The following is a 12,077-nucleotide window of genomic DNA, read 5'->3' on the forward strand; positions in this document are numbered from 1 at the left end:
TTTCTTTCTGAATGTCTCTTGACTTTTTTTGACTGTGAATTGTACGTCAATGCAAGTGAAGTATTGAAACAACTACATTTCTCACAGAAAATGCGAAAAAAACAGTAAATATCCCAACCAATGCACACGGAACTTGACTCAGACAATAATTCCCAGACCTGAAAGAAAAAATGTTTTTCGACCGTGAATTATTCTTTTCGAAGAAACCAAATGTGTTAACACGTATGGCTAATGCTAGTTAAGCGAACGAGTTTTTTTTTTCTCTTTGTGAAATGGAATAGATATCTTCGTTTAACGTCTTAAGTGCGAACCATTTTAAAGGGACACTAAACAGAAACAATGACTTTGTTTAGATTGGCAAAGTGCACTCTGAGATCTTTAATTCAATATGTTTCACTATCATAAGTTCATTATGAACGGAGAAAATTAAGACAGAAGTCTCATTTTCAAATCTTGCGTCGAAGTCTCCGCACGCGACATCAACATTTTCTAATTGTATTTTTCGTATTTTCGCATCATTGGCGAGATGACATTTTCTGAAACTTCATATGCTAGGCCACAGATGACAATGTACTTCTTTTTTATCGATTAGAAGCTACGTAGGACACAGCAGACTCCCTTTATAATCGAGAACTTCACGGTGTTTGGTGCCGGAATTTCAAGATAAAGTCACCACCAGTATTTTCTTTTTACGAGTTTTCTCGCTTACCAAGCGTCACTTCACGAAAGAAGTAGTGTTTCTAAGATTGTGAAATTGTACGTTACTAATAAGCGAAAAATTGTTTTTCTTTTAAGTGTCCCTTTAAAGCTATCACTACAGTATCCTCTACGGTGACAATCAGCACTGCAACAAATAAAAATCAACGTAACACACTTACCGCACTCTGGAAAAGATACAATGCCACTGTAAGCTGGTTGATGGCCTTTTGGTCGTGGTTGACTTCTTGCTTTATCTTTCCTGCACGTGCCACAGAAGAACTGAGTGATAAAGCTCCCAATGCGTTGGTAATATGATTAACCCTCAATCATCTACTTTTTAGCTTCCCTGTCAAAAAAGCTTTTTTTCAATTATATTTAAAGTAGCTTGCTTCTAAAAAGACTGTTTTTATTAACGAGAAAAATATTCAAGCATATATTAATTCTATTAAGCATAACAATCTTTAGAGCCCCATGACCTATTAGTGTCTTTGTCAATTTGTGAAATAATTTCATCGTCGAGAATGCAGTAAATGCAACCACCAAGTCATTAAAGTAAACTTCGATAACTGAATAATTAGCACATGAAAAGTACCATAAAGAAAGAAGTATTCTTTTGCAATGATGCACAAGCCACGCACACGTAGTCTCCACTGAACGATGTTTTCTAAACATGACTTCCGGAAACATGTGAAATGCCGGTCATAATAAAGAAAACTGACAAGCAAGTGAAGCGACACATGAACTAGTTTAGCTTGCAAACGAGTCTCATTTAGAATGTTAATTGGGAGATACACTTAAACCTGCATATAACGAATTTCTCGGTATTACAAAGTTTTTCTATTCCCCACCTCTATGTAACAAAGTAACAATGGGAGACATCCTTAATATGATTAATTTTCGCCACAGAGGATATAGAAATTCAGCCCCTGATTTTGTCATTTTGGCACGAGCTTGCATCTTCCCCGTTTGCACTGCTACAGACTTAGCGTAAAACAGTGGCGGCATGCACGGCGCGCTCATGGCCTTGGCGACACCCAGGCGAGAGTGAGCGCTCGATTGCGCGCACATGTGCACGAAGCAGGCCTGCGCACCTCTAGCCGGCGTTGCCGCCGTGGGCACATGCGCGGATCTGCCTGCCTTTTAAACAAAAAAAAAAAAAAAGAAAAAAACTGCTTTTTCTTTGGCAGTGACACCGTTCGTTTGCTGCAGAAGTCTGAACAGCACTTTAAGTGATACAGGTGATGCCACTTTGCGTTGTTACGATGTTAGTTAGCGCCACATATATGGGGCCGCGCAGCATATGGACAGCGCTTTACCAAATAGTTTTCTGCGGTGTCCGTGGTCGTTAGATCTTTGTTTTCGACGCCGTGTGCGAGGGCATGGAGTGGCCCTTGGTGACCTTCAGCTTTGCTTTTGTTTTTTCTTTCTTTCCTTTCCTCATCTTTTTTTAAAATGTGGACAACTACTGCGGAGATGTCAGATTAGGCACCGATGGGAATACTCCGAGACCACAGTGACAGCGACGAACCTTCAAAGGTCGACTCATCCCGCGCTTTGCCGTCTTGTGCCACCTCGGGAGCTCGCGGGACCGTAGCCTTCATGATTAGCTAGTTACCTCTCACAACACGACGGGGCATTGAATGCAATGCAATGAATGTGATAGCAACAAGTGGTAATATTATGCCAGGTAAGGTTGGCAGCCAACTCTTTTGAATCCGATATCGAGGAGCTCCTACGAAATGCTGGCGTAATCAAATATGGCCGCTCCAGCAAGGGAGAAGTGCTCTTTTTACACAGTCTCTTCGCGTTGAAAGCGGACTGATGCTTACCGAGATAGCACGTGCACCAGCGACCGCGACCGTGCCCTAAATATTGAAATTTACTGTTGCTTTTTTCATGTTAATTCAAGACGGTTGGTTTCTTTTCTGCTTGAGCATTCGACAGCAGTTCAATCAAGCGGGGGGATAGTATCGTATGCACCCTCCAGGCGATAGAGATGGGCCGCCTCATCTGATCTATGCTTAAGTAGCGTTCGCGTGCTTTTACGCACTCGTAAAAGTTACGATGCACGGGGTCATGTAGTCAATTTAAATTTGTTACAAAACATGGCAGCGATGGCAAAAAACCGTCGAGAGTATCCATATAGTTGCAATAATAACACACTTTTCACCGCTAAATGACTGTTTTGGGTAAGTTCTGCCTTCAGTTTTTTTTTTTGTTTAATTTGTGTGTTCATTATTCAAATTTTTGTACCGAACCTGCATATAACGAATTTTTGCATCGAATCCTTTTTATAATAATTTTTTCGGGAATTTGGAGATTTCATTATATCTATGTTCAACTGTATTATCTCAAGTGAATGAGCCACACCTGTCAAATTGTTTCTGACACAGTTTGACAAGAACGAGCTGTGCTGGTTCAAACTGCTTGAGAAGTTAGACACCTGCCAGTCCAATTTTCATTTGTAACTTTTGCGCTTTATTGAATAGGGCTCTGTTTATTAATAATGAAACTGAATCATAAAAGCATACGGTGCTCCACCCCAAAGTGGAGAGACAAAACAGCTGTGCAGGTTGCCCTCACAGAAACGGCACAAGCTGTAGTTCACTCACCAATAATGTGCTGGAGGCCAGTCTTGTTTTGCTCTGGGATGTAGTTTTTGAAACCATCAATGAGAGACACAAGTTGTTCCTGCAGGCAAAATTGAACCATGGGTTGCAACACGGTGATGCAGATGACAAAGCAACTCTTTACATCAAGCATGCTTCCAAAGAAAGAAAACACGGCATGAGAACAAGAAAGAGACTAGTCAACACACTTTTACAGTTCATATGACAAGTTAAAAGAATGTGCAGTTTGAATACTTGGGACACTGCAGCATGTGATGGGCAAAAATGCCACATAACTTGAAAGTTGAAAAAAAAAATTTTTTAGGGCTTTATGTGCCAAAACCCTGATCTGATTGAGTAACATGCCATAATGGATGGGCTCCAAATGAATGCTTGCTCCCCAGAGTTAGTATAGTTTTTTTTTTTTAAGGCACACCGATCTACAACGATTTATTGATTGATATGTAGAGTTTATAGTCCCAAAACCACCATATGATTATGAGAGACGCCGTAGTGGAGGGCTCCGGAAATTTTGACCACCTGGGGTTTTCTAACGTGCACCTAAATCTGAGCACACGGGCCTACAACATTTCTGCCTTCATTGGAAATGCAGCCGCTGCAGCAGGGATTCGATCCCCCGATTTGCGGGTCAGCAGCCGAGTACCTAAGACACTAGACCACCGCGGCGGGGCCATTTGCAACGATTAATTGTCTTTGTATCCTGCTGCCCCTATTGAAATTTGTCTGCTACAGCTTGAATGGAATGCGAAAATTTGTGCATAGCAGTTGTATTCCATAGCTACTAAGCTACCACATTGGTTAAAGAAATGTTGAGTCTGCCCATGATGGACACAGAATATCTCATGCTAAGGGGATATTTTATTCAGAAAAAAATAAAATGTTAATCTCTAGCCTAGTGCAATAAAATCTTTGCTGTATAATAGGACACTATGCTGATTTCAAATATGCAGTCACTTTCATAATAGGATTCACAGTTTTTGGGTTGTGCTATGACAATGTGTAAAGTATAGTTCACTTAGGAAAAACTTTTTATGTTACTAAACTATCATGGCTCTGAGCCACTAATGGCTCATATTGGTCCACATTAACTGTAGAATGCAAATAAGTGTCAAGAAAGTGCACATAAGCAACAGCAGCAACAATGACCATTGAACAATTTTTAGCAGTGTCCTTCGAAATTCCAGGTGTGCTTAGTTCAACTGTGCCCCGCTAGATAGCACCACCTGTCCCGCGTAACCACACAAAAATTGAATTTTCGAACCACTCGCGCCATTCCCCATAATAACATCCTGCGGTTATTTTTTCCACGAATCAGACAGAAATGAACAAGCAGCATTTTATTGCGTTTTTGATGCACGGAAGGTTCTTTATTTAGTGCAGCTAGATCGATTACTAGTGATTAATTGCAGGCAGTTTGTCTGACATCATCAGGATCATTTTGAGAATGTTCTACTGCCGAATACGTATTCTCGTGCATTCGCCCTAATTTCTCGGTGACTAGGGCACTGCTGTTGATAGTGTTGTTGTTGTAGACATAGTCATACATTGAGCTTTCGCTCTTATGTGAATTGTTGTTTGAATTTAGTGTCCCTTTAAAATGCTCTAAGTGTGATGCTCACACTAGAGCATCACATGTCCCGCACAAGAACTGGCAGCAGTCGAGGTATGATTATTCATTTAGTATTTGTCACTCTGATGTGTATTCAATCCAGACTTTAGCCTAAGAAAGACGTGATATCGCTTTTGATTAGACAGTCGTATACTAACAATACAGTAGAACAAAGAAATAAATGGTTCTTTTTAGAAACATTTTCACATGGCTTCACGACTAAAATGGTTGGCAGTTCAGTTCAAGCAGTGCAAAAGTGAAGCAGCTCACCTTTGTAATGACCAGGTCGTCACCGCTATCCTGATGCAGCTTATTTATCCATATGTCACAGATCTGATGGATAAAAATGGGGAAAAAAATAAGATCAATGCATCCACAAAAAAAAAAAAAAAAACTGCAATGGTAGCCATAACCATCAAGAAAGGGAAAGAAGACAACCACTCTGTTGCAGCACAAAGCCGCAAGAAAATCCGTATAGATTTCTCGGAAAAACCTCTTTGCCGAAAAATTCTTCCTAGTCCGGGCTTCGCGCTACAATCGGCTGGTTGTCTTCTTTCCCTTTCTTAACACTTTCGCCACCTTGCAGGTTTACGCAAAACTCATTAGCAGTCATAAGCATTTTGGCAATGGTCCTTACTACGAGCTCACAATGATGCCCTATCTTTTATTTTTACTCGTACTTTACTGTTTCATACTTGTTGTCCAGAAAAGAAGCAAACAAACAATAAGGTTGACAGATGGGCTAGTTGCTGGCTGATCAATATATCATAAGGTTAAGTAGCGCACTTTTTAACATGGACGACAGGGACAAGGACACGACACAGGTCCTTCTTGTCCCTGTTGTCCATGTTAAAGGAGCCCCGACACTGAATTTGGAAACTCGAGATGCTTGTGCTGTTTAATAGTCCTGCATGCGGGGCAACCTCTGATCGATTATTTGTGGCGAGCGTAGCCTAAAACATATTTCAATTTGGTTTTAAAATAAGGGTGCATGCTCTTCCGAGTATTCAGGTGCAATCGGCATTTACTGTGGTTTCACATATACCGAGACTCCGCTTGTGACGTTGCAGAGGTCAACATTTGTGGGACACGCACAATACCCCGACTAGCACCCGGCGAGGACTATTGTTTGTCATCGCTCTTGCTCTGTTGTTGGGCTGCTCTAAAGTAGTTTTGGCTGCTTACACCAAGAAAGCTTTCCCTTTTCAGAGGGGGATATGCTCTAAGCACCCACATTGTTTCATTTTTCACCGCACGCGAGTCCCCCTATTTGAAAACAGTGCGTTTCAGCCCCACCAAAGCTTGAGCGCATTTAGTCTCACGTGCTGCTCTGCTGTGGGGCGCTAGTTTGTTACGGTATTTAGGCAGGCATTTCAAACTGACAAAAAATCATTTTGAATTAACGTCACTAGCAGTAATTATATGATATGTTAGAGCATTTACAATATAATTTTGGCATTACCAGACACAAAGCTACAAATTACTGAAAAAAACTCACAAACAATAAACAATACTTCACTGTCAGGGGTCCTTAAAAAGTGCGCTACTTAACCTTACGGTATAATAAACAAAGAAGCTTGTGAGAAGAGTCTAGTATTGACGCTGTCAATGAAATATTTCTTTTCGTTGCGTGTGCATGGCTACAAATATTACATTGCAATATAACAGCGACACAACAACTGTTCCAAGGCAAGAAAAGCTGTTATTTGAAGATGCAATGCGCTTTGGGATTGTTTGCTCTGCGTCGTTCCTCATTTTGATCTGTCTTGCCACATCCAATCAAAACCAAATACCTAGTCTGCCAGTACATCTTAAGAAAATAGAGAGGTCCTCGAGCCTGCAAGCATATGCATAGCCCTTTTGAAAATGCAGAATCTTATATGCTTCCAATGACACCGTGGTAAGACCATCTCCGGCTGGAGCTACCAAATACTAAATTTTGAAAGTATGACCCAGATGTGATAAGACCCGTACCGTGTTCCTTACTGCCACTATATAACATCCCCATTAAAGCATAAAAGTTTTCTTCTGCAGGGGTGGAAGCGGGCTTCAAATCTTTTAAAGCAACTGTGGGAGCAGGAATAATAAGGTTTTGGAGGAGCTTTGGAGCAGTAAAAGGGGCATTTTGGAGCAGCTCTGGAGCACTAAAAGACATGTTTTGGAGCATCGAAATTTAGTTCTGGAGCAGATTTCTTGGGTCACACATCACAGTTACCTACAATTATTGCTTTCTCTTTGCTTTCTCATAAACACAAAAATTTCAGTGGCTTTTACTAAGCATGTGATGCTAATCAAGTGACCAGACTTACACCAAAATATATATAGAATATAATATATATTATATTATTTTATAAAATATATATATGAAGCCTTACAACATCAAAGCTGAAAGCACAAGAAATCAAAGAAAAAACATGGGCGGCACTCTGGACAGCTACTGAAGCTGCATAAGCGGCGCTCTGAACAGCTACTAAGATGAATAAAAAAATTTAATGTTGAAATGTTGCAATGCTAAAAACGTGTCTAAAACACCAAATCCAATATGAACAGCAACTCAAGACTAGAGATAAACTAATATAATTAAAGTTATGTTCATACTAAGCCAATAGGGCTTCATAAACATAAATATGTCAACCTCATGTTCTAGTCATTGAAGTGCCACAGCGGACATAAGAACTGCAAAAAAATTTAGATGGGCTTGCCCTGTCTTTGCCAGGCAATTAGGCATTTTTTCTTATTATGATAGGAACTATATGGACACTTGACAGGTTTTCGTCGTCGCCGCCATGTTCCACGTAAACAACAACTTGGTAACATTACATGCACGTCCTACGTTATACCAGCCCGAAAAATTGCACAAGCTGGGGTGGTGAGTGCTGCTCAAGCCGTGATCAAACGAGGCGGTCGATCTCCATCACTCGTCCCGCTGCGATGGTCTAGTGGCTAAGGTACTCGGCTGCTGACCCGCAGGTCGCGGGATCAAATCCCGGCTGCGGTGGCTGCATTTCTGATGGAGGCGGAAATGCTGTAGGCTCGTGTGTTCAGATTTGGGTGCACGTTAAAAAACCCCAGGTGGCCGAAATTTCCGGAGTCCTTCACTACGGCGTCTCTGCTAATCATATGGTGGTTTTGGGACGTGAAACACCAAATATCAATGAATTGATCTTCGTCGCTCGGAGTGCGCTTGCGCTAGTATCCCATCGCGTGTTAGAACTGCCGTCGAATGCTCAAGCAGAGATGAGACACGCCACCCATCTTGAACGAGCGTGAAAAAATACGCGGAGAAAAAAAGGGGGTGGGGGGACCATTGCTCGAGCAGCAGCAGTGAACTTTGATTCGAAGGGTGTGGTTGCGATCAGCTGGCACGCTTGTTTCGGCAAAAAAAAGCACAGGGCTCGTTAACCATTCTACATGGTGCACTCTCAACGGGAAGAGATTGTGCGATAAGAACATTTCTCCCTGGAGCGGCCGTACTTTTCTCTTACACCAGCGTTTTGTAGAATGTCACGATGTCGAATCCAAAAGAGTTAGCTTTCAGCCTTGGTATTGTCACGGGGTCGTGAGGTTGACAAAGGCAGCAGCCGCTGTTTTCATAAGTGAACATTATTTGGGTGAACCTGTGCCTGGAAAGCGAAACGAACACTCTACAAGCAATACAAGCTGTAGAGTGATAGCAGCAAACCAGAGCGTCGGCCATCGATAATCTGCTAAGCAGCAAAGTGTGTCGGCATTTATACATGTGCCATCGAAGATTCTAGCGTTATCCCTAGCAGCTGCGTAAGTTCCAGAACAAATTCTAAGGTAGGCGTTACACGCTTAATCTCATAGAAAAGTTTGAAGATTATTTCGATTGTCCGCATTCATTCGGGCACGGTTTGCGCAAGGCAGCGTTACACGCGTAATGGTGGGGTAGCAAAAATAAAAATAGAAAGAAAGGAGCGCGTGCAGCATTAGCATTACAACTTTACAAATTATTGCTAAACCGATTCTTATTTTTCTTTTTTCAGTTTATATGTTCCGCTAATAGCTTTGCTGTTAAAACATATGTAGTCGCATAATGAGGTATGCACACAAACGCCACTTTTGACAAGATGCATGCATGAACCGAAATACGACGTGACCGAACTGATTCGATATGCACGCAGTTTCATCCTCTGTGTAGCCTACGCGTGTTGCTCAGTCGATGATAAAACTCGACAAAACTCGGTGTTGCACACGCAGATTGCCATTTAGGCACAGCTTGGCACAGCAGGTTAAATTGGCGCAGAATGGCGCAAATGGCACAGCACTTCCACCCCTGCTTCTGTCGCAGTAGAAAATATACTGACCAAACTGCCACAGACTTCGAATGCTCTTTGGTGAGATTATCATAAGTGAAACAAGGAAATAGGATGCTACTATCAATAAAGTGCTGAATAAACAATTGGCCATCACAGCATATTGATGACATAGCAATAAAAATAAATTGCCTTAGCATGACAAAAAGCCAAGCTAGTTGGTAAGGACTAATCACGTGCAAGGTAAGGCATGCAAACACGGGCACACGGGGGAAATTGTGTGGTGTTTGTGTTTCTCGTTCTCATCTGTGTCTATGCTTCAATGCCTTACCTTGTTTTATGATAATTTGCCATTGTCTATGACAACGTCTATAAGCCTGTAACAACAATGCCCCAGCGATGCATAATTATACCGGATGCGAGCACTTGCTCATCCTCCTATACTAATTTTGGTTGATGCCAAGGTAAAAGGGGTGATCACAAGAGCACCTAGTCTTAAGTGGCTACCGTATATACTCGTGTAAGGGCCGCCCTCGTGTAAGGGCCGCACCCCAACTTTGAAAGCGGATATTTCGAAAAAAAAAAAAACAAAAGTTCAAAATGTCCCGCCAGAAAAGTGTAGTTAGTTCATTTACAGCCAGATGGCGCTGCACGCTTTTCCGCTTTTATTCTACTTCTGCCGACGCGCCGACCACGCTGTTGACAGCGCGCCGCCATATTTGCCTTGTGCGGCCTCTTTGTTGGCATCGTTCCTAGCATCGTGTCGATACGTTGGCAGCGCGACTTCAGATCGGTGTCGTCGGTGTCACTTTGTTGGTTGTAGTGAACCCTGCAGAAGCCAGCGCACGTGACGGACGATGGGCCGGCATCTGAGATCATTCACTGCAGCATTTAAGCTGCAAGTGATTGACTATGCCGAGGAGCACGGGAAGCGGGAAGCTGGACGAAAGTACGACGTCGATGAGAAGCGCGTGCGTTACTGGATGAATCAGAAAGATGCCCTCGCCGCTACTAACAGGAGCCGAAAGGCGTTTCGCGGGAAAAAGTGCAAGTACCCGCAACTCGAAAGCGAGCTCGTCAACTACGTCGTCGACACACGAAGGGACGGCTACGCCGTATCGACTGACATGATACGCGTCAAAGCCCTCAGCATCGCTCGCCACATGGAAATACCCCCGGCACAATTCAAGGCAAGTCGGGGCTGGGCTACGCGGTTTATGAACCGTAACCAGCTTTCTATTCGGCGCCGAACGACGATTTGCCAAAAACTGCCGCGCGAGTACGAAGACCACGTCATTAAGTTTCATCGCTTCGTGAATGCTCTCAGGAGGGAGCATGAATACGACCTGTCCCAAATTGGGAATGCGGACCAGACACCTGTGTGGTTCGATGCACCGGAAAGCACCACAGTGGATTTAAAAGGTGCGAAAAGTGTGTCTGTGCGCACGACTGGTGCAGAACGCCAAAGGTGCACTGTGATGTTGTGCATCACGGCAGACGGCAGGAGGCTTCCGCCGTACGTCGTATTTAAAAGGAAGACTCTCCCAAAAGAGAAGTTCCCTCAGGGAATCGTCGTACGTGCGCAAGAGAAGGGCTGGATGTCCGAGGAACTGGTCGTTGACTGGATTAAGACCGTCTGGGCAAACAGACCTGGAGGGCTGTTACAACGGAAAGCCCTCCTTGTTTTGGACAGCTTTAGGGGCCACTTGACCGACCGCGTCAAGAACCGAGTTGCCGCAACTCGTACGGACTTGGCCGTCATTCCCGGTGGCCTGACGAGTGTGCTGCAGCCGCTCGACGTATGCGTCAACAGACCATTCAAAGTGGAATTTCGCCGATGTTACTCTGAATGGATGGCTGGAGGCGTCCACGAGAAGACCCCTACAGGACGGCTGAAGCGGGCGTCGCTCCAACAGGTGTGTGAATGGATTTTGAATGCGTGGCGTGCCATGTCAGTAGAAGTAGTTGCTAAAAGCTTCAAGGTAACGGGAATTTCGAACTCCATGAACGGCACCGAAGATGACCGTCTCTGGGAAGACGCGGACGCCGAGGCGAGCTCCTCCGAGAACGAGGACAGCGAAATGGAATCCGAATAAAAACATTTCTGGCATGTCATTTGTGACTCTTGCACTCTGCTACTGTTGCATAAACAGTACAGACCTTTGGCCTGTACTGCCTGTACTAAATCGGCCTGATTCGTGTAAGGGCCGCACCTAGCAAAATTTTCGAAAAAAAAGTGCGGCCCTTACACGAGTATATACGGTAGATGGATAGATAGATAGACATCAAAAATAGTTGCAGTATGCAAAGAAATGCTTTTCATTTAGTAAGTGCTGCGGCATTTAAGAAGAGGACAAAAGCAGCGACACTTACTGTGCCACCGTTTTCTTCGAGCACGCGCAAGATGGTCTGCCGCCGCTGTGAGTCCTTTTTGAGGAGATAGAAGCCGCCCGACTCCTGGTCCACGGACGAGCCATCCACGGGCGGGCTCAGTAGGCCAGAGCTGCAGCGTCGCATGCCACCCTCCGACGTTTCAGAACTGCGCCCCGGGCAGTCAACACAGGGTTTATACCTAACCACAGCTTGACAATGCTGGCCTCCACTCATCAGGGCACACCCATAGAAAGCTTCGGTTTTTTCAAGTTAGCTTACACAAAAGCAAGAGAATGAGACGAGACTAGACTAGGTATGGACTAGGTAATGATGTTGTTCCCCTCAGAATGACATCATTTCCAGTTCGTAAGCCATCCTACGTCACGCTGTTGACAATGAAGAAAACTTATTTAATACCTGCAGATTAGCAGCCGGGCGTAGGCCACCCGGGTTGTCCCAGTAAAGTTTAGCTTTTCCACCGCTTCCCAG

At 43.7% G+C, this 12,077-nt stretch overlaps 1 protein-coding gene across 10 annotated transcripts in view; it reads right to left on the bottom strand.

Annotated features, from left to right (window-relative positions):
- LOC142788370 (mitogen-activated protein kinase kinase kinase 15-like) overlaps positions 1 to 12,077 on the bottom strand; it is a 150,433-nt gene that overhangs the window by 45,500 nt on the left and 92,856 nt on the right. For 7 of the 10 annotated variants that reach the window (XM_075884942.1, XM_075884940.1, XM_075884936.1 and 4 more), the window contains 4 exons: positions 11,589 to 11,754; positions 5,209 to 5,271; positions 3,312 to 3,390; positions 879 to 958 (listed from right to left, as the gene is read on the bottom strand). In XM_075884942.1, the coding sequence (XP_075741057.1) occupies positions 879 to 958; positions 3,312 to 3,390; positions 5,209 to 5,271; positions 11,589 to 11,754 (388 nt within the window). The remainder of the gene's footprint in view (positions 1 to 878; positions 959 to 3,311; positions 3,391 to 5,208; positions 5,272 to 11,588; positions 11,755 to 12,077) is intronic. The other 3 variants (XM_075884944.1, XM_075884943.1, XM_075884937.1) reach the window with 1 other exon arrangement.

This window comes from Rhipicephalus microplus, unplaced genomic scaffold (genome assembly GCF_043290135.1).
Source record: "Rhipicephalus microplus isolate Deutch F79 unplaced genomic scaffold, USDA_Rmic scaffold_56, whole genome shotgun sequence".
NCBI lineage: Eukaryota > Metazoa > Arthropoda > Arachnida > Ixodida > Ixodidae > Rhipicephalus > Rhipicephalus microplus.